This window comes from Pteronotus mesoamericanus, unplaced genomic scaffold (genome assembly GCF_021234165.1).
Source record: "Pteronotus mesoamericanus isolate MK-2021 breed Mesoamerican mustached bat unplaced genomic scaffold, CSHL_Meso_final contig_20, whole genome shotgun sequence".
In the NCBI taxonomy this organism is placed as follows: domain Eukaryota; kingdom Metazoa; phylum Chordata; class Mammalia; order Chiroptera; family Mormoopidae; genus Pteronotus; species Pteronotus mesoamericanus.
The window spans coordinates 7,337,966-7,365,459 of record NW_026555085.1 but is presented as its reverse complement, the minus strand read 5'-3'; the positions used below and the strand labels follow the sequence as shown (position 1 = coordinate 7,365,459).

Sequence of the window (27,494 nt, the reverse complement as noted above, 5' to 3'; positions counted from 1 at the left end):
TTTCTACAATAATATCAGTCAAAGTAGTGTCAGGGTGAGGAAAATTATCAAGGATAAAGAGAGGCATTGCATTATAATAAAAGGATTCACCAAGAAGCTATAAAAATCCTCACTATGTGTGTACCTAATAACAGAACTTCAAAATAAAAATGAAAACTGATAGAAATGAAAGGGAGAATGAACAGCTACACAATTATGATTGAAGAGTTCAAAACTCATCTCTCAGTAACCATTGTAGCGATAGACAAAAAATCAGCAAGGATATAGACAAATTGAACAATATCATCAACCAACTGTATCTAATTGACAATATAGAACACTTATCCAATAAGAGCAAAATACAAATTCTTTTCAAGTACACATGCGTACCAAGATAGACCATCCTGAATCATAAAACAAATCTAATAAATTTAAAATAATTGAAATAATACAAATTTCTCTGACTATATAACATTAAGGTAGAAATCAATAACAGAAAGATAAATTTAAAAAATCTCCAAGTAATTGGAAATTATTTTAATTTTTAAAAATAATCATGAGTCAAAAAAATCTCAGTGGAAATGAGATAATATTTTTTAAAAAATTAAAATGAAAATACAACACATCAAAATTTGTAGGATGCAGCTATGTCATGCTTAAAGGTGAATTTTATTGCATCAAATGATTCTATCAGAAAAGAAGAAAGGTCACAATTCAACAATCAAAACTTCTACCTTAAGAAACTAGAAAAGGAAGAGTAAATAAGTAAGCATAGGGAGGAAATAATAAAAATAAAAGCTCCAATGATTACACACTATATAATTCCATCAATATGACCTTCTGGAAAAGAAAAAACTATAGGGACAAAGAATAGATCAATGACCAGCCAAGATAGGGGTGTAGGTAGATATGCTTTGCTTCCTTGCACAACCAAGAGAAGGACAACCAATTTAAAAACAAAAAACAACCAGAACTGCCAGAAAATCAAACTGTGTAGAAGTCTGATAACCAAGGAGTTAAGGAAGAAACATTCATCCAGACTAATAGGAGGGGCGGAGACAGGCAGCTGGGGTGGAGAGGACTCATGGCAAGGCGGCAGCTGGTGGACAGGGGCAGGGGAGGTGGCAGCTGGCAGACCAGGAGGTCGCACTTTCATGTGCGGATAAGCTGGGAGGAACAACTGGGGAGCAAGACAGACCTCGCAACCCAGGATTCCAGTGGGGGGCAATAAAACCTCAAAACCTCTAGCTATAAAAACCCATGGGGGTTGCAGGCAGCGGCAGAAACTCCCAGCCTCACAGGAGAGTCCATTGGAGGGACCCACAGGATCCTAAAAAGTACAAAAACCCACCCATCTGGGAAGCAGCACCAGAAGGGCCTTAGACACTTGTGGGTGGGAGGGGAAGTAACTGAAAGCAGGGTGAGAGCCAAGCAAGCTGCATTGTTCCCTTCTGACCCCTCCCCCACATACTGCGCCACAACACAGCAAAGTGGGTTGCCCCGCTAGGGTAAAATACCTAAGGCTCCAACCCCTTACAACATAAGATGCGCGCCCAAAGAAATATGGCACAAATGAAAGAACAGCGCAAAACTCCAGAAAAAGAGCTAAGCGATGAGGAGATAGCCAACCTATCAGATTCAGGGTTCAAAACACTGGTAATCAGGATACTCGAAGAACTCATGGAATACAGCAACAACGTAAAAAAGACCCTGGAAGAAATGAAATTTACACTAAGTGAAATAAGGGAAAATCTACAGTGAACCAACAATGGAGGGGATGAAGCTGGGTTTCAAATCAAAAATTTGGATTATAAGGAGAAAAAAGTATCCAACCATAACAGCAAGAAGAAAAAAAAATTTTTTAAATGAGAATAGTATAAGGAACCTCTAGGACATCTCCAAATGTACCAACATCTGAATCATACAGATACCAGAACAAGAAGAGGAAAAGCAAGGAATAGAAAACTTATTTGAAAAAATAATGAAAGAAAACATCCCTAATTTGGTGAAGGAAATTGACATGCAAGTCCAGGAAGCACAAAGTCCTGAACAATTTGGACCCAAAGAGGAGCACACCAAGACACATCATAATGAAAATGCCAAAGATTAGCGATAAAGAGAGAATCTTAAAAGCAGCCTGAAAAAAGCAGCGAGTTACCTGCAAAGGAGTTCCCTTAAGAGTGTTAGGTGAATTCTCAAAAGAAACTTTGCCAACTAGAGGAGACTGGCAGGAAGTGTTGAAAGAGATGAAAAGCAAGGACCTACAACCTAGTTTACTCTATCTACCAAAGGTATCATTTAGAATGGAAGAGCAGATAAAGTGGCTCCTAGACTAGGTAAAGCTAAAGGAGTTCATCATCACCGAGCCATTAGTATATGAAATATTAAAGGGACTTATTTAAGAAAAAGAAGATCAAAACTATGAACATTAAAATGGCAACAAATCCACAACTATCAACAACTGAATCTAAAGAAAGCAAACAATCAGAACAGGAAAAAAATCATAGATATGGAGATCATTTCAGGTGTTATCAGTGGGGAGGAGGAACGAGAAGAATGGGGAAGAAGGTACAGCAATTAAGAAGCATAAATGGATCAATAAATGAGTGGATCAAAAAACTATGGTACATTTACACAATGGAATACTACACAGCAGAAAAAAAGAGCTACTACCCTTTGCAACAGCATGGATGGAACTGGAGAGCACTGTGCTAAGCAAAATAGGCCAGGGGGTGAAAGACAAATACCATATGATCTCACCTATAAGTAGAAATTGATCAACAAAACAAACAAGCAAGAAAAATATAAGCAACAATATTGAAAGAAAAAACAAGCCAACAGTAATGAGAGGAAAGGAGGGAGGTGGGTAATGGGAAAAAGAAGAGGAAGGATCAAGTCAGGGAACACGTGTAAAGGGCCCATGGACAAAGCCGAAACAGGGAAGGATTGAAGGTGGGAGGTGTGGGTGTGTGGAGCAAGGGAAAGTGGTGGTGGGAAAATGGAGACAAATGCATTTGAAAAATAAATAAATACATTTTAAAAAATAAAGAAAAATAAATGAAAAAATTTTAAAAATAAACTAAAATATCAGAGGTTTTTTTAAAAAAGCATAAATGGTAGGTAAAAGATAGACAGGGGGATGTTAAGAATAGTGCAGGAAATGGAGAAGCTGAAGAACTTATATATATGACTCATGGACATGAACTAAGAGGGAGATTACTGGAGGGAATGGGGGTTCCAGGTGAAGGGGAACAAAGGGGGAAAACTGGGAAAACTGTTAGCATAATCAACAACAATATATTTTAAAAATGTAATATCTACAAAAGAAACCAAGCACAGGAGAGTACATATTCTATGATTCCATTTATATAAAGTTCAAGAACAGTCAAAACTAATCTATAGGGATTTCACAACAGTGTTTGGCTATAGGACAGACTAAAAATGTTGTAAGGGAATTTCTGGGGTACTGGAAACATTTTCTATCTTGACTGATTTGACGGTTACCAGGTACATACATTGTCAAAACTCATGGAACTGTTTTAAAATTCATGGAACTGTCCTCTTATCATCTGTGATTTTGTAACTGCAGAACTGGCTCAAAATAGTGCTATCCTGTTTCCTGATACTGATTGCTTTTCAGAGACAACAGACCAAATACGCATGTCATGCAGTCAAAGCATACCCAGAGGATAGAATTTGACCTCCACCTTCACCTGGGACCAAAGTCTCATCCTACCACACACACACACACACACACACACACACACACACACACTCACACACACACACGACCAGAACATATCTGGAACTTTCTGGAACTTTCACACTGGAAATCTTTCAGAAGCAGAAGGTCCATTGTCCAAAAAGATCCAGTGCTAATGCTTTTTACCATAATGCATTATGGTAAACCAAGTTCGAAGGTTCTCCAATTAAAACTTGCCCTACTAGAGCTTCTGTATACCTCTTCTCCATATACCCTTAAAAAGTCATCCAGAACCCTGGATCAGGGAGTTCAGGCTTTTGAGCATTAGCTTCCCATTCTTCTTGGTGGTGCCATTCACAATAAAATAGCCAATATTTCTTTACTGCTATTCTTGGTGTTTAGTGTTTGGCTCCACTAGTGCTGGGTGTACAAATGCTTTCTGTTCTGTAACAACTTCACTGGATGAGAAATTTACCTCATTAAAAAGATTATCATATATATGAGTAAAATAACTGAAAAAGCTGATATTTAACTTAAATAAGAGACCAAATTGTGAGATGGTCTTTGACATGCATGTTTTGTTGGACATTTAATAAACTTTTAATTTTTATTTTGATGGTCAATGTTGAAAATCCCCATTTATAGATTCATAAAGATCTATTGTTGCAAATGGGATTAAAGCTTCTAGAGTTCTTTTTAATCAAGGCAAGAATAATCCTTTCTCAAGGAATACCAGAGTTCTTCAAATAGGTTGTTACTCCCCAATAAATGAATGAAGATTAATGAATTCATTCTTCAGTTAGCTCAACATCTTATCTTTATTTACTCAGTTATATAAAAAAGAAATGAGTTGCATATCTATGCTTCAGCTTAGAAGCCATCAAGACAGAAATAAGTTTTGAAAGACTTCTGAAATGATCCAGAAATTTGCAGATTTTTCTTTCCAAAGAAACTGACAGTTTTGCACTACAACTCCATTTTAGAAAAGCATATACTCCAGTTTTTTTCTTATCCATCACTTAACCAAAAATGTTTTTAATTTTTAAGAAGTATCTATAATGTTGACTTCATAACACTGAACTGAAATGTTTAACTCATTCACATGGATAAAAGCATATGCCAAGTAAACCAATGTATGGATAAAGTTCCTTTTCTCATAATGTCTCAAGAGTGGATTTTCTTTGTTTCTTTTTAAATTTTCAGTTGAAGTAAAACTTCTGTCCTTAGTTTGAAAAGCAATTTGAAGGCAAGTCCTCCTGAAGGCCAGCAAACTTCTGTATGGGAGAGATGGAATTCATGTGTGGTTCTCACATCTGTACAAAAATTTTACAAATGCATTTGAGTCAAGATCTGCCTCTAATAAAGTTGATGACATTTAGGTTTGTTGACAAAACTTCTTTTCCAGGGCTATAAGAAAAATCCTTGCTGTCAGTGTTAAGAGTGTCACGCAAAGAGTTTCCTTTTTCTTTAAATATCAAGACTAGATGAGTTGCCAAGCACCTCAGGGGCTTCCTCCATACAATAGATGAAGGTTTTCTTTCCAAAGTTTTACTTGGCAAAAAATATTTTTATTGTTTCCAAAATGTCCGCAGCCTTTGTAGTTTCAAAAGGACTTACAAAATAAGAATTCTTCTTAATGGCATCAGCGTGTGTACAGGAAACAAAAAGAGGGAGCTGAAGACATTGAGAGATGGGTGGAGAGACACATCTTATATAGATGCTCTTTCAGGATGGGCAGATATGAGATGCTCTTTCAATTTTTCTGATACCATACTTCAATTCACATTAATTTTTACACACACACACACCCACACACCACTATGGCTTTTGCGTTCCATCACATTCAATAACACAAGTGAAAAAATTTAATACTTGGTTTTCACCATTTGTCCTTTTCTTTGACATTTCCTTTTAAGTTGAATTTATAAAAAGATGAAAAATAAAGCTAAAATAAAACATTTGATTCAATTTACTTAATTTATTTTGACATAATTTCAGACTTGTAGAAAAGTTGCAAAAATACTACAAAGAATTCCCATATACCCTTGGCTAGGTTCCCCAATTGTTAACATTTTACCTCATTCACTTCATCATTTTCTCTCTTTACACACATATTTCTACATATATATAGTTCTATTATCATTTCACACACATACACATTCATCTCTCTGTATAAATACATATTGTTTTTATGAACCACTTGAAAGTATATTGCAAGTATGATAGCTCTTCAGCCCTAAATACTTAATTGTTTCATAAGAACAAAGGATAGAAATCAGGAAGTTAACATTGACATAATTTAATCAGCAGATGTTATTAATATTTAACCAATTGTCTTTAAATGTCCCTTGTAGTAAATAATTTTTGGATGAATTTTTGCAGGTATGCAAAACACAATTTATTATTCTATTGTTATTTTTAATAATGGTATTATTATCCATGCAAACAACTGTAAACCCAGTTTTGCCCTTGTATGTATGTGTGTGTGTGTGTGTGTGTGTGTGTGTGTGTGTGTGTTTATATACATGACCATTATTCAGGCTTAAAAGAAGAAAAAATACTGTGATTTGCAACAACATGGACGACACTGGAGGGCATTATGCTAAGTGAAATAAGACAGACAAGGAAAGGCAAATGCTACATTTGGAATCTGAAAAAAATGAAAAGTTGAATTCATACAAACCAAATAGAAAAGACATTGCCAGGGGCTGGGAGGTGGGATATATAGAGAGAGGTTAGAAAAAGGATACAAACTTTCAGTCATAAGATGAATAAAGTCTGTGGATCTAATGTATAACATGGTGACTCTAGTTGATAACTGCATTGTATAATTAAAATTTACTAAGAGAGTAGAATTTAAATGTTTTCACACACATAAGAAGATAAATATATGAGGTGATGAATGTGTTAATTAACTCAATGAGAGGGAATCCTTTCACAATATATATGTATATCAAATCATCATGTTAGACATTTTAAATATATTACAGTTTTATTTGTCAATTATACTTCATTAAAATGAGAAAATTTCTGGTCCAGGGACAAATCCAGTGTCATAATTAAATTATGTAATGTCTCTTTAGTCTTCTTTAATTGGAATAGTTTCTAAATCTTTGTCAGAACAATCAAGATGGCAGAGCAGTGAGTAGAAGTCACACTGACCTCCTCCCAGGACCAACCTGGAATTACAAATAAATTGTGGAGAAATCACCTGGAACAAACAACTGAACAATAGTGATAAAGGAGCCTTATAACCTTGGAGACAGAAGAATCAGCTTTAGTACAACCCAACTGGTAAGGAATATGGTAGAGACTCAAGAAGGCAGGTGGGGCACCCAGGGGCAGCAGCACCAGGAGGATATTGAAAGGGCCAGTTGGATCCCCCTAAGAAGAGAGGGGTCTGAACCAAAAGCGAGGATTTCCAGTCTACAGCACCAGAGCCCAAAAAGTACACAGAAAACACCCAGCTGCGAAAAGTGGCAGGGATGCTCACTGCCAGAGATAGGCGGCTGGAGATGCAAAGAGCCATTTAAAGGGCCAATGCATAAATTTTTATTTGCAGCCACTTACCCTGGTCTTTGGCCAAGGCGGGAGCAGACTGGGCTAGAGATGCCTGAGAAAACTCTGGGGAAGGAGGATTTGGGGAGAGAACTGAGAGAGTAGTTGGTGGGATTTTGGTGCTGACTCATCCCCCATGCAGCAGCAACCATCTTGCTCAGGCAGAAACCACTACCCCTGAGTGGCAGCAGCCTCAGAGGACTCAATAGCCCTGCCACCAGGTGGGATTCTGCCCTGCCCTGTGGTGTCTAAGCCACCTGCTGAATGTAGAGTGGCAGCCATAGATAGTAGATCTATGCCATAGGCAGCCTTACTAGATCTCTGGCTAAAGGGGGCATAGAGTTGTCTGGAGACACTTGAAGATACTGGGGACAGAGGCATTGGGGAGAGAACGGAGAGAGTACTTAGTGGGATCCCAGTGCTGACTCCTCCCCCATACAGCAGCATGAGAAGACCCAATAACCCCACCCCCAGGAGGGACTCTGCCCTGCCCTGAGCTGTCTAAGGCAGGCTGCCGAGTGCAGAGTGACTAGATTAACAGCTAAAGGAGACAGCCACAAATAGTAGATTCCTAGAAGTCTCAAACAGACTGCCAAAGATCAGACAGGGACAACATCAGACATCATCAGAGGCAGATCCAGAAAGTATAAACAGCTGTCTCCTACCACAGAAGTTCATACCGCAAAGTCAGGAAATCAAGACAGGTCAACTTAAGAAGCAGAAGCAAAAGAGAAGAGTCTCACAAATAATGGGAAGGCAAAGAAATATCCCCCACTCAAAGGGAAAGAAGGAATCCCCAGAAAGAGAACTAAATGAAATAGAGGCAAGTAAACTATTAGATATTGAGTTTTGAGTTCTAAACAACATTTCTAAGGAAGCTCAATGAGCTCAGTGAGCTCAGAGAGAATTACCAAAAACTACAGGGAAACGACGAGGAACTTACTGCAAACTATATCAGCATGAAAAAGGACATAGAAACTATCAAAAAGAGACAAGAGGAGATGAAGAATACAATTTCTGAATTGAAGAACACAGTAAAAGGAATCAAAAGCAGGCTAGAGGAAGCCGAGGATCAAATCAGTGAGCTGGAGGATAAGGTAGATAAAAGCTCCCAGAAAGAGCAAGAAAATGAAAAAAGACTCAAAAAGAATGAAGAGGCACTTAGGGAAATGCAGGACAACCTGACAGCTGACTTCTCAACAGAAACACTGCAAGCCAGAAGAGAATGGCAAGAAATATTCCAAATCATGAAAAGCGAAGGCCTGCATCCAAGACTGTTCTATCCAGCAAGGCTCTCAATTAAAATGGAAGGCAAAATAAGGAATTTCCCAAACAAAAGAATGTTAAAAGAATACACCTCCACCAAACCAGCACTGCAAAATATGCTAAAGGGACTGCTTTAAGATGAAGAAAAAGAGTCTGTGAGTACCCAGTTCCTTTCACAGTTGCCAATACTTGATATTACCAATATTTTTAATACATATTAATCTGACTGTGACAATGATGTATTATTTTAATTGTTACTTGAATATTATTGGTTGAAACTAAACCTGTTTTTGTATATTTCTTGCCTATTTCCATTATTTTTAAAAAGCTTTAAATGACTGTTTGGTATTCTTTATCCATTTTTGATTAAATGTTTGTAGAATTGTTTCCCTAAAAAAACCAAAACAAACCATTAACCCTTTTTTAGATGTGTGGCAAATACTTTCCTATACTATTACTTGTCCTTTAACTTTTTTATATGCATATTACTGTACAGTCTTAAATGTTTAATATAGTCATATTATCAATATTTTATTTTATAGCTTCTGGGTTTGAATATGTTACTTCAGGATAAGAAAAATGTTAGTTTGTATTTTCTCTTAAAACTCCTTAGATTCTACATATTGATTTTTAACTCACCTGAATATTTCTTGTATCATGTGTGAAATAGGGATCTATATTTGTTTTATTTCAAGTAATAGTGGTCCATGCACCTTATTTGTTGAATAAGCCTATTTTACCCATTGATTTGAAATATCAACTTAATCATATATTACATTGTTAGATAGATATGTCTGTCTCTACAATGTTCATTATATTTCATTGATCTACTTGATTATTTCTGTGCTGGTTTCATGTTGGTTTAATTGCTAAGGCTTTATAATGGTTTTAAATTTTTTAATATTTTATAATTAACCTTGACAGTAAAAAAATAAATAAAATCAATCTGCATTTAAGAAAGAAAGAAAGAGAGAGAGAGAGATGGAACTCCTACCATTTGCGACAACATGGATGGAACTGGAGAGTATTAAGCTAAGTGAAATAAGGCAGTTGGTGAAAGACAAATACTGTATGATCTCACCTATAAGTGGACTATAGTCAACAAAATAAACTAATGAACAAAATAAACCACAGGCATGGAAACATGGAGCAGACCGAAAGTGACTAGAGGGGATGGGGAAAGAGGACAATGGGGAAAAGAAGGAGAAGGGACTAGACAAAGAACACGTATGGACACGGACATGGACAACAGAGTGGGAACTGACTGTGGAAGTGGGGGATGGGGGTGGGAAGGGTGGAGGGGGGTAAAGGGGGTAAAATTGAGACAACTGTAATAGAATAAACATGATTTAAAATTTAAAAAAATAAATCTTTGTCATTCATAACCTTGACATTTTAAAAGAGTTATTTTGTAGAATGCTCAGCAATTTCAATTTGCCTATTGTTTCTTCATAATTAAATTGCAGTTATATACTTTTGTCAAGGGTACCAAAGAAATGATACTGTGTCCCTCTTATGGGGCCGGGGAATAAGTCAGTTTGTACTATTAGTAGTGATGGTAATTTGGGTCACCTGTTTAAGAGTGTGTCTATCAAGTTCCTCCACTGTAAACTTACTATTTTTTCCCTTTGCAAATAATAAGTATTTTGAAACTATGTAAATGTTCTGCACTTCATTAAAGTTGTACCAACTAGTTTCAGCATTCAGTGATGACTCTTGCCTGAACCAATTTTTACTGTGACATCTACTCAGTTGTGGCTTTCTAATACCATCATTCTTTCTGACTTTAGTGGTTGACATTCTATTGTAAGTAAGAAGGAAAAATTCTCCCTAACGTGTGTGTGTGTGTGTGTGTGTGTGTATGGCTATAATAGCATTAGGTCATTATATTTTACTAATGTTATTTATTATAATGATCAAAGTGACATTTTTGAAGCTTGCTTTTTTATGGTTTTTTTCATTGTTTTTATTAATCTACAGAAAAATAAGTAATTAGTATGCTAAATAAAATATTCAAGAAATATATAGCCCTGGCCAGGAGGCTCCGTTGGTTGGGGCATCATCCCATAAACCGAAAGGTCATGGGCTCAATTCCTGGTCAGGGCACATGCCTAGGTTGCAGGTTTGGTCTCCTGTCTGGATGTGTGTGAGAGGCAACCCATCGATGTTTCTCGCATCAATGTTTCTCTCCCTTTCTGATGTTTCTCTCTCTCCCCAATGTTTCTCTCCCTCTCTCTCTCTCCCTCCTTTCCCCCTCTCTAAAATCAATAAGCATACCCTCAGGTGAGGATAAAAAAATGTGTATATTATAAAACAAGACAAATTTTATACTTTATCTGGCTTTATCACCTTTAATGACCTTTAGTCCTCAGATAGAATATGGATTCTAGCATCAGTAGCTCAAGACTTGTAACCTTCCAAGAATCTGGCTATTATTGCACATGACATTGAATGGCTTTCTCTACCTTCCTAGAAAAAATGGCTCCTGTTTTTTATATCAGTGACAGTTTTTTTTCCCACAGTTTTAGCATACATAATATTATGTCACACAGTAACACAGTGTTATAATAATTGCTTTATATAATCTTATGTTTTTAAGATAGTTAAGAAATGAGCAAAAATATGTTTATGGAGTCACATCAACTTAGATATTTACCATTTCTGGTGCTCCTCCTTTCTTCCTGTGAATTTGAGTCATTTTATGGGGTCATTTCCTTTTAGTCTAAAAGAATTCCTTTAGCATATCTTATAAGGCAACTCTGATAGCAACAAATCTTCTATCTTTATCTAAGAATTTACTTTACTTTCACTATTGAAGGGTAGTTTTGCTGAATCTAGAAATTTTCATTCAGCACACTGAACATGTCATTCCACCGTCTTCTGGCCTCCAAGGTTTCAGATGAGAAGTCAGCGTATTGTATTAATACATTTTCCTCTTGTACATGTCAGTTTTCTATTGTTGCTTTTAAGTTTTCTCTTTGTTTTTCAACAATTAGATAATGAGGCATCTAGGCGCAGATCTCTTTGTATTAATCTTTAGGTCTGTTGTATTGTTGGTTATATAGACACATGTTTTCATCAGATATAAAAGCTTTTGACCATTATTTTTTTAAAAAGCCAATCTTTCTCTCTTTCTCTCCTCCCCTTTGGATACAACTGCTAGGCATATGTTAGTATGCTTGGTGTTGTCCCACAAGTCTCTGAGTACTGTTCATTCTTCTTCAATCTTCAGACTGGCTAATTTCTACTTATTTGATTCAAGTTCACAGATTCTTTTTTCTGTCATTTAGAATCTTCTGCTAAGCCCTTCTAATGAATTTTTAATTTAGTTGTCCTTTTTGTGGTAAAACATACATAACATATAATTTACCATTTTAACCATTTTTATTTTTTAAATATTTGCTTTGAAAGCTTTTTTCCTTTTTATTTTATCTATGTATGTATGTATGTATTTATAGAGAAGGCAAGGGAGGGAGAGAAACATCAATGTGTGGTTGCCTCTCTCATGCCCCCTACTGGGGACCTGGCCTGCAACCCAGGCATGTGCCCTGACTGGGAATTGAACCAGCAACCCTTTGGTTCACGGGCCGGCTCTCAACCCACTGAGCCACACCAGCCAGGGCCCATTTTAACCCTTTTTAAATGTATAGTTCAGTGGCATTAAGTGCATTTACATTGTTGTGCAACCATCAGAACTTTTCTTCTTCCCAAACTGAAACTATGATACTTGTTAAACAAAAATTCACTCTACCCTCCCCTCAGTCCTTAAAACCACCATTCTACATTCTATCCCTATGAATTTGCCTATTCTAGGTAGTCAAAATAGTGTAATTATACAATAGTTGTCATTTTGTGATCGGCTATCTTTGCTTAGCATAATGTCTTCAAGGTTCATTTATGTTGTAGCATGTGTCAGAATTTCCTCCCTTTTTAAGATTGAATAACATTCCGTTAAATGTATAAGCCACATTTTGTTTATCCATTAACCCATCAATGGGCACTCAGATTGCTTCCATCTTTTGGTTATCATGAATAAACTTATGTGAAAATATGTGTATATGTATCTTTTTTTGTACCTGCTTTCAATTCTTTGGGGTCTTTACCCAGAGGGGAATTACTGGATCATATGATAATTTTATGTTTAATATTTTTAGTAACTGCCATAGCGTTTTTCAGAGGAGCTGTACCATTTGACATCCCCAGCAGCAATGCACAAAGGTTCCAATTTCTCCACATTCTTACTAGTACTTGGTATTTTTCTGAGGGATTTTGTGGTGTGTGTGTTTGTGTGTGTGTGTTTTTCTATAGCAGCCATCTTCATGGGTGTAAAGTGATATCTCAACCTCACTATTCTTATTTGCATTTCCCTAATGATTAGTGATTTTTCTTAATATGCTTATTGCCCATTACCTTCTTTGGTGAAACGCCAATTCAAGTCTTTTGCCCGTTTTTGAATCGGGTTATTTAATTTCTTTGTTGTTGAGTTGTAGAAGTTCTTTATATATTTTGGATCTTACTTCTTTCTCAGATATATGATTTAAAAATATTTTTTCCAAATTAATACATTACCTTTTAACTATGTTGATAGTGTTCTTTGATACACTTAAGGTTTTAATTTTTTTTAAAGATTTTATTTATTTATTTAGGGAGAGAAACATTGATGTGTAATAGAGACATCAATAGGTTGCCTCTCGCTTGCCCCTAACTGGGGACCAGGCCCTCAACTCAGACATGTGACTTGACTGGGAATTGAATGAGCAACCTTTTTGCTCACAGGCTGGCACTCAATCCACTGAGCCATACAAGCTAGGGTTAAAGGCTTTAATTTTTACAAAGTCTAATAAACCTATCTTCTGTTTTGTTGCCTTTGTTTTTGGTGTCATATCCAAGAAATCACTCATTGCTAAATTCAATGTCATGAAGATTCTCCCGTTTTTTTTCTTTCAAGAGTGTTATAGTGTTAGCTCTTACATTTTGGCCTTGATTCCATTTTGAGTCCATTTTTGCAGATGGTGTAAGATAAGGATCCAACTTCATTCTTTTGAACATGGATATCCAGTTTTCCCAACACTGTTTCTTCATTGAATGACATTGTTCATCCTTGACAAAAATCATTTGGCCATTCGTTTTCAGCCTGGCCTCTCCCCAGGCACCTCCAAGCCCAACCAAGTAGCAGTAATCTGCAGGTTGCATTGTGGCTCATTCCAGGTGGCCCTGAGCAGGACCGAGGTGGTGGCTGATCTTGGCTGCACCTCCTGGGAGGCCCCAAAGCCAGCACACCTGGTGGACAGCTTCAGACCATGCCAGAGCACCACCCAGCCATACCAATAAGTGAGACATTCAAGGAGAAGCTCATCAAGCACCAGAGTCCCACTGAAGTGAGTCCTGCTCCACGGGGTCGGCCCCTGCACAGCAGCTCCTCCTCTATGGTCACAGGCAGTCCTTGCAGCCAATCAGCCTGTGGGTTAATCCATCCCACTGATGTGCTAATAGTAATTGAGGCTCACCTATAACAGCAGAGTGCATACAGCCCACAATGGGGGCTGCGGGGGTGGCACACTTGGAGCACTTATCTCTGGTAACTTGGGAGGCTGTGCCACTGAGCCCTTGACAAACATTTTAACAATTGCCAGATGGGAGGGGGCTTGGAGGATGGGTGCAAAGGTGAACAAATTAAGAAGTACAAATTGGTAGTTACAGGATAGTCACAAGGATGTAAAATACAGTCAATAATATTGTGATAACTATGTATAGTGTCAGATGGGTACTAGATTTATCGGGGTGATCATTTTGTAAGTTATATAAATGCCTAATCACTGGGTTGTACACTCAAAAGTAAGGTAATAATGTACATCAACTCCAATTTAAAAATTAAAAAATATTTTAAGAAAATTATTTGGTCATATGTGCAAGAATTTATTTCTGGGTTTTCTATTCTATTCCATTGATCTGTATGTCTTTCTTTATGCCAGTATCACACTGTTTTGCTCACTGTAGCTTTGTAGTAAATTTTGAAGCAAAAAGTGTGAACCCTTTCATTTGTTTTTCTTTTCCAAGATTATTTTGGCTATGGGGTCCCTTGAGATTTTGATGAACTTTATGATGGGTTTATTTCTGAAGAAGAGAATGTTGTTGGGATTTGGATAGTGATTTAATTAAAGGTATAGATTGTTTTCAGTCATTACAATTAATGCAGAACAACACAGGGACAAGGGGTGCCAGCCAGCCATGCACTTGAAAATCCATGTATAATTTATAAATTGGCCCCATGTGCGCAGGGATTACCAACTGTGGAGTGAAAATAAAGTTAGAGGGTTAACTGTACTGCGTTCTCTCTTTCGTTCCTTCTTTGTTTCTTTCTTTCTTTATTATTTTTTTTACTTAAATTTATTGGGTATATTCTTGAATTCCAGAATATCCTTTGGTCCTTTTTTAAAAACAAACAAACAAGATCTTTCACCTTATTGAGAATCTCCATTGTTGATTCATTGTTGTCATACTTTCTTTTACTTCTTTAAACATAATTTCCTTTAGTTCTTAGAACATAAATATAATATCCTCTTTGAAGTCTTTGCCTGCTAAGTTCATCTCTGTGGTCACTCAGAGTCAGTTTATATTAACTGCTTTTTTCCTCTTCAGTATTTCTTTGAGTATTTTTTTGTTGTTGTTGAAAAATTAAACATTTTAGATGATATCTTGTTAACAATGCTGGATTCTAATTCCCTCCCCTCACAGGTTATTGTTATTGTAATTGTTTTTATTATTTCTCTACTTAATAACTTGTCTGGACTAAGTCCATGAAATCTGCCTCTCCTGCAGTGTGCACCTGTTGATGTCTCTGTTCTCTTTTGTTATTTTTATTCTTATTTTTGTTTCTTTGTCCCCTACCTGTGTAGCTTAGTGGTCAGCCACTGTTCAACTACCTCAAGCCAGTAGGTCTTCCGTCCTCCACTGATATAGGTCTATGTATGGGTAGGGGAGTACTTTAAAAGTTTAGGCCATTTTCAAATCTTATCCTGAATTTACTTTCTGTTGGGCCCTTTTGTATCTCCTTTGCACATACATATAACCTCAGTGTTGGTCAGGAGTGTGGAGCCAACTTGAGCCCTTTCTGGTCTCCTCAGGGCATGCATGCAACCTCTGCTGGGAACTCATGTGACCCAAGACTACAACCTCAAGCTAGTAGAGCCATTGGCCCTCCTCACTTGCCTGCCTATGAGAATGTCACTGTCCTCTGCTTTGAACTGAGTGAGCCCCAATTGGTCCCAGCAGAGAAGTTGCTGGTCCTGAATGTCCCCAAATTTAGAACCTCTGTGTCAGATAAGCAGAGGAGGAGTGTGATGGAGCAGCCACGGGCCACTGTGCCACAAAATCCCATCATTCTTACCTGAAGTTCAGCAGCTTTTCAAGCATAAATGCTTCTCAAATTGTTGTATGATTTTGTTTGGTTCTGGGGGACTAAAATGGTTATTTTTTCCAATATTTCTCTTTTGTCAGCTGTTACTTTGTCACTAGTTTATTCTTGAGGAAAAGTTATGTTGTTCCCTTCACTTGGGCATACTTGGGAGTTCTGCTTTCAGTTTTATTATTTTAAATGCTTAGTATATTCCAAGGAAAAATAATAGACATATACTATCTATGCAATATATTGTGTGTTCATGCCTTTACTTCAAAATATGGACAATGTACAAAAAGGGAGTTTAAGGGGAAAAGTAAAAGAACCTCTGCTACTCACGGAAATTGTTAACTCTCTAATGACCTGTATCACGTGTTATTAAAAAACAAATTAACTTACATAACATCCTGTAACTGTTACCTCAACCACAGACATGTTTGCAACTGCCTAGTTCACCCTCTAGACATCACACTTGTTCATGTTACAGAAGGGCAAGCTGCCTAATTGAGAGTTAAGAATTCTCATTTGAATCGTTGGCTCACAAAACTTGAACCAACAATGGAAACAATTTGCCCTCTTTTGTTTGTTTGTTTGATAAATAAATAATATTTGATAGAAATTTCTGGAAAGCCACAAAGATAACTGAGTTATCAAGGTGAGAAACACCAACTACTAAGTGTAGAGTTACCCAATAGCTAGCCAGCTATATCACATAAATGGAAGTGGATGGGGCCTGCAGTCATGTATAATCTAGTAGTAGATCTAATAATACTGTAAGTCAGAAGTAATTATGAGTATAAATAATATTTTGAAATATCTATAGCAATTTTAATGTGTTATGAAAATGTGTACAGTTTCTATTGGTGACAAAGTCACAGATAATACTAATATTACTGGGGGTTTTTGTCCATTGTATTAGTTATCTATTGCTGCATAACATATTGCTCCCAAATTCAGTAGCTTAAAACAATGCTTATTATCTCACACAGTTTCTGAGGGTGAGGAATCTGGAAGTGGCTTATCTCAGTGGTTACTGACTCAAGGTCTCTCATGAGATTGAAGTCAAGCTGTTGGCCAGGACTAAGGCTTGCCTGCACTGAAAGATCCACTTCCAAGTTCACTCATGTGCCTTTTGGCAGAAGGCTTACTTACTTAACGAAACCTATTTCATTCTTGATGGCAGTTTTTCAGGCTGAAAAACTATAACCCCAGCCTCCCTTGCAGCTAGGTGTTGCCATATACTGTGTTCCGGCCAATGCTATATAAGTAGAAATTGTTAGGCAAAGCTTCTGGGGAGTGTTAAAACTTCAAATATAGCTGCTGTCTTGGATTATTAGGCAACCACTAAGGATGGTAAGAGAGAAAGAACTTGAGCCCTTAATAACAATAGAGCCTCCCTTCAGCTTCTTGCTTGGGTGGGGGGACGGTGTTTAGGGCCCTGTATTAGCAAAACCTAATTCTGATGTGCATACATTATTTCATTTCACCCTAACAAAAAGCCCTGGGAAGAAAGATTTTATTCTTTTCTGGAAAGGAAACCAGAAGATAGATTAATTGACTTGCCTGAGCTCATATGTGTGGTAAAGACAGAGCTGGAATTCAAACCCAGGTATGTCTGACTCCCAGGCAATGCTCATAACCTCTAGACTATGTGGCTATTCTGCAAATTGGTCGATTTAAGTTCTCTCCAATGTCAATAATGTAAATAGCGAATATTTGATGAGCTCTTGCCATGTGCCAGGCACTATGCTACAGTTTCATTTAATCTTCACAATAAACTCCATGAGATAGTTATTATTTCCCCCATTTTACAGATGAGGAAACTGAGGTTTAGAAATTGTAAGTTATTTGTTTATGACTCAAAAAGAGACAAAGGCGGCTGAGACATGATCTCACATATATTTCAGAAAGCCACCTTGGGATACGGTGTGGAAAAATGGATTAGGGAGGGAAAGAGCAATGGCCAGGGCAGTATTTAGAGAGCTACTGAAAGACTTTGAGAAGAGGGGAGGAAAGCCTGAGTACTTGTGCATTCTGTCCAAGGCCTGGATTTCAAGACGTGTGGTATGTATTCTCTCAGGAAGCTCCTTATAAGACAGGTCACCTGAAGAGGGCGAGGTTAAGGATGCAGTTCTCTCTCTCCACCCTAATATTTCAGAGAGAGCCTTCCATTCTCTCTTGTTCTTACCTCCTTTACCTTCTGGAGCATTCCCTGTCCTGGTCTTACCAGAGCTTTTGAAGGGAAGAGAATGGGTCAAAAGTGTGACAAACCTCTTTGCTTTAGAATGTCCTGAAAACCTGTCCAGTCCCATCCATTACCAGGTTAAGTTTGCTGTCAATATTCACTTCAGAAACACCTGACTATATCTGCCTGGTGACACTGAAGCAGTGTCACCTGGGGCTCCCTTAGTGTTCTAGTGCTCCTGGGTGCTTGTCTACCCAGGACTGCGGTGTTCTTGTGTGGTGCTGAGGGGACTTTCAGGGCATATCCTCCCTGCTTAAAGCCCAGACTTGCTTCAGAGATGCCTTGAAGGCCCCTGGCAGGGGCTGGGTAGAGGCCCGGGAGAGCTTGATCTCCAAAGAGCTGGTCCCTACATCCTAAGGGGAGGTAAAAGGAGCAGCAAACCAAGAAGGCTCCGGCAACCCAGGTCTTGGAGGTGTGAAATGCTAGCTTTATATCTTGGTGTGGCCCTGTACAGCCTACAGGCTCTGCCTGGAGTTTATAAATGTGAGGATATACTGCTAAACCACCCCCAGAGAATCTAATAAAATCTTTGTGGGAAGTTTTGATTTTTGACCCCTTAGTAGAATGTAGGTTCAACACCTTTTTTTGCTTCGTTAGGTGCCATACCCTAAACACCTAGTAAAGAATGGGCATCCAAAAACTATTGCTGAATTAATTTTGTTGGAAACATCTAGAATTCAGGATTTGGCCACTAATTCTGTGGCCAAATCTGGGGACAAAAAAAGGCACGCCAGATTAAAGCATTCACAGACCCGAAGGGAAGTGGACAGCAGGGATGCTGGGCCTAGAAACTGGGTCTGAGGTGGGAATCGGGGTTAGACTTCGCTAAAGCCACAGCAAGCAGAAAATGTTGCTTAGGAATTAATGAACTCGGATAACCGTTGGTGGGCACTGTTGGGGGATGCTGAATCTGAGTATCTATTGAGTACCCACCGCAGGCCCAGCCCTTTCTTAGGATTCATATGCTCTTCTAAACTGCAGAATCAGCAGCACCTAGCAGTTCATTATTTTCCATCAACACAAGGCTCCATCGTCTCCCCAGGAATCCCTAATCCTTTTGCCTGAATTTCCATTTATGGGAAAAATCAGGAAGCGTTGAGTACAGGGGAAGCTTTCTGTCTTTGAAAGACGCTAACTGGTGTTCAGAAGAGCAAGCCCTTGGGCTGCTGTAACCGCAGTGGCAGGCTGCTCAAGTCAGGCCCTTGCACCTGTGAACAAGCTTGCATTTCTGGGTAAGGGACAGTAATTCCAGGGTTCTGCTAATCTCTTTAGGTTAGGACCACAGTGCAAGTTCCTCCTCTTAAAACTAGGGCACCACTGAGTTCCTAGGTTATCCTAGGTAAGAAGTGGCGGGATTCTCTCAGGGGTCAGGCTGTAAAAAGCAAACAGGTAGCTGGAGGGAGCTGCCCATCCCAGGCACTCTTGCAGCTATGGCGACTGCCTGGGTCACTGTTCACAGAGGAGGAAAAAGTAGTAAAAGAGAAGAGCTGGAGATAATGAGGGGATTTAGGTCTTTTTATAAAAACAGCAGCTTCCAATCAGAGGAACAGAGGACAGGTATCCAGCTATCCAACCCACAAAGGGCAAAGTCCCTGCCCTGGTGCAGTCTGATTGCTGGGATGAAGCTCGCCTAGAGGCAGAGTATGAGCCCTTTCTAGGTTAACGTAATCAGATGGATATGGGACACCTGCCACTCACTGCAAAGCACTTCACAGAGCTAGCTGGCTACATTCATCTGCTTAATAAAGCCAGAATGTGAAACATCCCCTCTTTACCAGTTTCTCCGAGCCCTGTTTAGAGAACAGGCCTCTAATTAGAGCCAGTTTGCACAGCGGTGGGGCTCAGCTATACTGTGGTTTGGTGCTGCAAGGCAGAAAAGTTACCATGTATTTTTCTAGGCAAGCAAAATGTAGATGATATTTAATATCAGATATCTCTCCAGGGAAAGAACATACTGTAGCTCAGAGAAATAATGCAAAAGTTTGGGTTAATTTTTGGTTTGTGTCTTTTAAAAATAGAACACTCAAATCTCTGTTTGTGAGCAGTGCAGTGACGGGAAAAATTATATAAGCTCTCACATTAGGGTATTTCAGAGATGAAGAAACTGAGGCTCAGAGAGGTTGATTAATTTGCCCAATGTCACACAGTTACAAATGGCAGGGCTGGGATGCAAACCCCAGCACTCTGAATTTTAAAAGTTTTCTTTTTTTTTTTTAAGTCTGTATTTAAGAGCTCACTTTCTTAACCTGTGTGGCACCCTTGAGAGAAATGTGTTCTGAAGGGAGAAGCTGCAAGTCGCTGTGTCCGGCCATCCAGGGAGAAGATGGTCAGTCTGTGAAATCCGTCTCCACAGAAGGTTTTCAGGCTTTTGGAGTTGAGAATCTTTCCTCTAATTGTGGATGTTTGAATATAAGGGTGTTCGCTGCAGCATTGTTTCATAAAAAGTGGGATGCACTGGTCCACAATAGGGGTGCCCTGGGGCTTGTTTCAGTCACCACGGGAGCTTGGAGGCTTGCCGCCACTTCCACTGGGGGCAAAGGGACACAAGTGTGAGGACTTCAAAGTAGGGCAATATATATGTAAATATCTAAAGAATAAACAATGTTACATAAGAGCCACTTAACCTTACAATTATAAAAGCCATGTTTTCACAGTTCTGTTTTCCAGCACCCAATATAACTTGTACGGAGTTTCAGGGGCAATGAAACATATTTTGAAGTTAATTTTCTCAAGACCATATCTTGTCAAAATGTATATGGCTAGTCATACAAAGTGGCAGCTGTACTGTCTTTTTCTTGGATGGCTGGGAGCAGATTGATTTTTCCCTGGACACTCTGCCTTGGGTTCACTGGAGTTTTGCACTGCAAGGTTGTATGGAGTGGGAAGCCTAGTGGACTTCATTCTGACTTCAGTGCAGATTGTTAGACCTTCAGATGGAAGTGATTACATTATAGATTATTGTGGAACCAGACTTACAACACTAGTACTAACAAACATTTAGAAAGTTATATCCATAAATATTTTTTAAAGAAACAGATGTGAGGCTCTTAGATTTAAATAGAGAACCCCCAGAATGTGGATTTCCAGTTTTCCTTTTTTCTTCTTCACTTTATGGATTTTATATATTTTTGTCATTGTCATTTTTGTTGTTTTACTTAAAAGTATATATTCGGAGATTTAGAGACTTCCGGCCAAGATGGAGGCATAGGTAGATACACTTTGCCCCCCTCACACAACCTTCTTTTGAAGGACAACAACAAATTTAAAAACAAAAAATAACTGGAACTGCCAGAAAATTGAACTGTATGGAAGTCCGACAACCAAGGAGTTAAAGAATAAACATTCATCCAGACAGGTAGGAGGAGTGGAGACGGGAAGCCAGGCAGAGAGGACACGTGGCAAGGCGTCAGCTGGAGGACTGGGCAGGTGAGGCAGCAGCTGGCAGACTGGGCGGTCCCACATTTGTATGCAGATAAACCAGAGGAACAGCTGGACAGCAAGACAGACCATGCAATCCAGGGTTCCAGTGCAGGAAAAGCAAGCCCCAAAACCTCTGGAGGTAAAAACCTGTGGAGGTTGCAGCAGCGGGAAAAACTCTCAGCCTCACAGGAGAGTTCGTTGGAGACCCACAGGGTCCTAGAACCTACACAAACCCACCCACATGGGGATCAGCACCAGAAGGGCCCAATTTGCTTGTGGGTAGCAGGGGAAGTGACTGAAAGCCATCGAGAGCCAAGCAAGCGGCACTGTTCCCTCCCCCCCAGTGTCACAATGCAGCAGCCTGGGTTGTCCTGCCCTGGTGAATACATAAGGTTCTGCCCCTTCCAAAGTAACAGACTTGCTGATACAAAGAAATATGGCCCAAATGAAAGAACAGATCAAAGCTCCAAAAATAAAACTAAGCGATGAACAGATAGCCAACCTATCAGATGCACAGTTCAAAACACTGGTAATCTGGATGCTCACTGAATTGATTGAGTATGGTCGCAAAATGGAAGAAAAAGCAAAGGCTATGCAAAGTGAAATAAAGAAAAATGAACAGGGAACCAACAGTAAAGGGAAGGAAACCAGGACTCAAATCAACGATTGGGAGCAGAAGGAAGAGATAAACACTCAACCAGAACAGAATGAAGAAACAAGAATTCGGAAATATGAGGAGAGGCTTAGGAACCTCTGGGATAACTTTAAACACTCCAGCATCTGAATCACAAGGGTGCCAGAAGGAGAAGAGGACGCAAAAGAAATTGAAAACTTCTTTGAAAAAATAATGGAGAACTTCCCCAATCTGGTGAAGGAAATAGACTTCCAGGAGATCCAGGAAGCTCAGAGTCCCAAAGAAGTTGGACCCAAGGAAGCACACACAAAGGCACATCATAATTAAGTTACCCAAGATTAAAGATAAGGAGAGAATCTTAAAATCAACAAGAGAAAAGGAGCGAGTTACCTACAAAGGAGTTGCCATAAGACTATCAGCTGATTTCTCAAAAGAAACCTTGCAGGCAAGAAGGGGCTGGAAAGAAGTATTTGAAGTCATGAAAGACAAGGACCTACCTCCAAGATTCCTCTCTCCAGCAAAGCTATCATTTAGAATGGAAGGGCAGATAAAGTGCTTTCCAGAGAAGGTAAAGTTCAAGGAGTTCATCATCACCAAGCCCTTATTATATGAAATGTTAAAGGGACTTATCTAAGAAAAAGAAGAAGATCGAAACTATGAACAGTAAAATGACAACAAACTCACAGCTATCAACTGAACCTAAAACAAAAACAAAAACAAACTTAGCACACAACTAGGACAGGAACAGAATCACAGAAATGGAGATCAGAAAGAAGGGGGAGAGGGAAGAATGGGGGAAACAGTAAAGGGAATAAGCAGCATAAATAGTAGGTACAAAATAGGCAGGGGGAGGTTAAGAATAGTATAGCAAATGGAGAAGCCAAAGAACTTATGTGTATGACCCATGGACATGAACTAAGAGGGGGAATGCTGGAGGGTGGGGCGGTGTAGAGGGTGATGGGGAATAAAGGAAAGGAAAAAACCCCGGGACAACTGTGATAGCATAATCAATTACTTATCTATCTTATGTATTTACATACATAAAAGTATGTATTCTGAGATTTAATAGAACTTTGAGGCTGTATGAAAAAAAGAAAGAGTAAAAGGTTTGAAGCAACCTAGATCACAGACTGGAAAGACAAATTTTGTTACCAACACACAGTGGAATAATTGGCAGCTGTAACAAAGAAAGAGGAAGTTCCTTATGTACTGACATGGAACTATCACTAAAAGCCAGGGACAGAATAGTGTAGTTTATTATCATTTGTGCAAAAGAAAGAAAACGACCACCTATGTGTCTCTGTTTATATACAGAGGGAGGATCTCTGGAAGGACACACGGAGAGCTGGGAACACTCATTCATTGCCTGTGCAGGGAAGTGGTCAATGGGGACAAGAGCGACAGGCTTTTCAATTTAGGTCCTCTCGTACCTTTGGATTTCACACCATGTGGTCATATTACCTAGTCAAAAAAAACTTATCTGGGGAGCATTTGAGATCTTGCCCCCTGGAATATTTTGTCAGTTTGGCTTAAAAAAATTCTTATAAAAAATTTAAAAATGTGTATTTGTACTCTTCTAAAAGTGATTATGATATATGAACTAAAAAATAATGAATAAGTAAAAATTTATATATGCTCATGCAATCATAAAACAAAACACATGTATAGGATAAACAGGAGATTATCACATTAAGATGGAAATAATCTTTTCTTTCTTTGTTTCCCCAGCATTTTTCTGATGTGGTTATGATAGATATTTTTAAAGTATTGTTTTCTACATTTACTTATTCCTTGACCACACTAGTATTTCAATTAGTACACACTGTAAGAAAGACAGATATGAAGACTAGAGACTCCAGGATCACAATTTAACTGCATATTCAACAAAGGGAAAAACCAACCATCCTAAAAAGTTGGCGAGTCAATAGCTTTGACTCCATTATGAAAAATACAAAGAATGATTCTCCAGGTAGGCATAAAAAGATAAAGGAAACATATCTTTCCACCTAGAAGCAAATCATTGAATGTCATAATACAGTTCACAATCCTACCAGAGAGCTTGTTTCAAATGACTACTCTTGAACTTCCTGCATTGTCCCTCAATCTCATTCATCCCTGGTACCTAAGAATACCAAGCTCCTGTCTCCCAATCAATCTAGTTTTCTTTCTGTTTAGGAAGTTGCAAGAGAGATGACTTTTAATTTTTTTTTAAAAAGCACACGCATGAAATTATTGTCCAAGTTTTCTGACATTTGGTAAAACAGACTTGGAAACTACTTCCAAACCCCAGCTGAAGAAGGGAATCCGCTCCTCCTGAAACCAGGTAAGCAGTGACCCACCTTTGGAATGAAAAGGAAACACAATGGTCAGGGGCTTAACAGCGCCCATCTGCTATGGTAATAACCTTGGGCTTGGCTTCCAAGGCTGATGTTCACTTGAGTCTGTCACCTGATTCAGTCACTTTCTTGGTTGCAGTTTATAAGCTGCCAGTGTTTACTTGTAAGACTGTCTGGGAGCTAGAAGGGAAGGAAGACAAATACAAATACACTAAAGTCCAGCTGAGCAACTATTAAATTTTACATTTTATTTCCAGAAAATGACATCTTGTTTTCACAAAGAGGTATTCCATCCTCTCAGACGCTGCCTTAACTTTCAGGGGCAGTCATAGGGGTACATTCAAGCTGTCCAGGACAAATGTCAACAGAGGTGCTTCAGAGATACCAAAACAATAACAAAAACAACAATAAATTTAAAAAGCAAACAGAACTATATAACCATTTAACATGTCGTGAGGCAGAGTCTGTTAAGTACCCTGACTCCGTCGGGTGGTGAGTGCCACTGTCCTTTAGGCAATGGTGGCAGCGGGGCTGCCCTGCATGGGAGGCTCGTGATGGAGAGCTTCCCAACTCAGACTCTGTCCCACGCGGTTCTTCCACGCTCTGCCTCAGCGCAGCCCAAGGCCGGTCCATGGAGAATCCTCCAGACCACCCCAAGCTTCCATTGCCTAGCAGTCTTTTAAAGGCCCTTGCAGCACAGTCTTCACAACAGTCTCTTTGCTTTGGAGAAAAAGAAAAGAGAAATAAAAGAGGAGCCTGCATGTCCCTTCTCTGGCCTACCTGCTGCCACCCTCAGTCTTTTCCTCACACAGTAGCCACGGTAATGAGAAAACAGGTCAGATCACGTCACTCTGCTCAAAGCCTGCTCCTTGCTTCTCCCAGAGTAAGAGTTCAAGGAAAGGTCCTTCCAAAGGCCTGGGAGGCCCCACACAACCTGCCTCCTGCCCAACCTCCTCACCTCACCCCCTTCTCCTCCCTAGTCACTCACTCCACTGTAGCCACACTGGCCTCCTTGCTGTTCATCCAACACACCAAGCATGTTCCCCGCTCCTATTCCCTCTGCGTGGGACACTGTTTCCCCGGGTGCAGCATGGCCTCTTCCTGTGGAGCTCTACTCAAATGTTATCTTCCTGGTGCTGCCTTTCTTGACTACCCCATCAAAAACTGCCAAAGATCTCCCATTACTACTGACCCTTCTTGCTCTTCTTTTCCTCCACAGTAATAATCACAACTAACTTATTAGATTTTCACTTTCCTTTCTATTCCTTGTACCTAAATGTGACTGACACAAAGGTGGCCCTCTATAAATATACGTTGAAGGAAAGAGCAAATTGCACCCACAGTGATTGGCAAGGAGAGGTGGGAGTTCCTCTAATGTCCAGAGAGGGAGGCAGTCGGAGGGGCTATTTATTGGCCTCCAGTCTTTTTCAACAGCTTCTGCTTCCTTGATCCTGGAGAAGCAGGCATCCTGGCTACACTAAGGCACAATAAAGCCACCAAGGAAACCGTCCCCTTCCCTGAGACTGAGGTCTGGAACACATTGGTAGGAGGATTGAGAGAGTAATAAAAGCTACTTTTCTCCCAGTTCTGGGAGGTGGCTGAGGCGGGATGCCTTGGGGCGGGGCATGCCGCCAGCCTTGGTGAGCTGGGAGAACCGTGTGAGGCTCCCTTCCGCTCAGCTAAGGGCTTCACCCGAGGGTTCACAGAAAAATGCAGAAGTCACAAGAATGAAATTCTCTTGACTCCCCTCAAGCACATTTCCTTGCCCGCCCTGCCACATTATTCTCTTTCCTCTGGGAACAGAGGATGCAGCCTCCTGCTTTTAAAGCCTAATTCCTCCATCTGTGCTCTCGGCATTCGTTCCCCTCCCCTACCTTCCTAGAGCTGTGCCCCATCCACTATCTCACTTCCCAGCATCTTTCTCTACAGGCTCCTTCCAATCAGCAACTGAACATGCTCAAATCTCTCATGTCTTTAAAAAACAAAATAAGCCTTGGCCAGATAGCTCAGTTGATAAGAGCATCATCCCAATATGCTAAGGTTACTGGTTTGATACCTGGTCAGGGCACATACAAGAAACCACCAATGAATGCATAACTAAATGGAACAACACAAATCAATGTCTCATTCTCTCCCCCACTCCCCCCCCCCCAAAATTAATAAATAAAAAATATATTTAAAAAACCAAAATGAAAAATTCCTTTACCCTGACTTCCTCCTCCAACAATAGCCTTCTTAGGTGCTGCTCCCCACAATCGTAGCCAAATTTCTTGATGACCTTGTCTATTCTTACTCTTGTCTACTCCTTCACTTCTTACTCATTCTGATTCACTGCAAACTCCACCCCCCGTCAACTTGTCCTAGGCAAAATCATCAATGTCCCATACACCTGCTACATCTAAAGGGCATTTTTTATCCTTACCTTATCAGCAGCATTTCACACTGCCAACCCCTCCATTCATAACCACTCACAAATGTGCACTTACTGAACACCTACCAAATATTCTTCTAGGCCCTGAGAATACTACATACAAGAAGATAAAACCCCTGCCCTCAAGTTTATAAATTGAGGGGCAAGAACACACTAACAAATACAATTTCAGTCTTGTAAGTATTTGAAAGAAATAAATACGGAGGTGTCTAGAAAGTAATAAGGGGCGACCACAGACAGGGGTGTGGTCAGGAAGGCTCAGAGCACACCATTCTGATGTCTTTTGTCACCTGTCCACACCTCCCTTTCTCCATCTCCCTTCGGCCACTCCTCCAGGTCTGCCCTGTATACTCCTTTTCCACTACCTGGCCCTTCCGTGTCTATGTTTCTCAGGGACAGAGTCTTGACCTTTGGCTCTTACGACTCACAGAGAGGATCCCCAAATCTAGTATTTTCTGGGCACCAGGTCCACATATTTCAATACCCTTGAGAGCTCTCAACTTACTTTAGGCTATCTAAACAACTT

The 27,494-nt window shown here is 39.5% G+C and overlaps 1 protein-coding gene and 1 pseudogene across 3 annotated transcripts in view; one reads left to right on the top strand and one right to left on the bottom strand.

Annotated features, from left to right (window-relative positions):
* Positions 1 to 20,415: 20,415 nt before the first annotated feature.
* On the top strand, positions 20,416 to 21,148 carry LOC129067950 (TM2 domain-containing protein 1-like; annotated as a pseudogene).
* Positions 21,149 to 24,797: 3,649 nt separating this feature from the next.
* The window catches only part of RNF8 (ring finger protein 8), a 33,315-nt gene continuing 30,618 nt past the window's right edge, over positions 24,798 to 27,494 (bottom strand). For 2 of the 3 annotated variants that reach the window (XM_054569304.1, XM_054569305.1), the window contains one exon: positions 24,798 to 25,257. In XM_054569304.1, coding sequence (XP_054425279.1) covers positions 24,913 to 25,257 — 345 coding nt within the window. In that variant the 3' untranslated portion in view covers positions 24,798 to 24,912. The remainder of the gene's footprint in view (positions 25,258 to 27,494) is intronic. The other variant, XM_054569306.1, reaches the window with a different exon arrangement.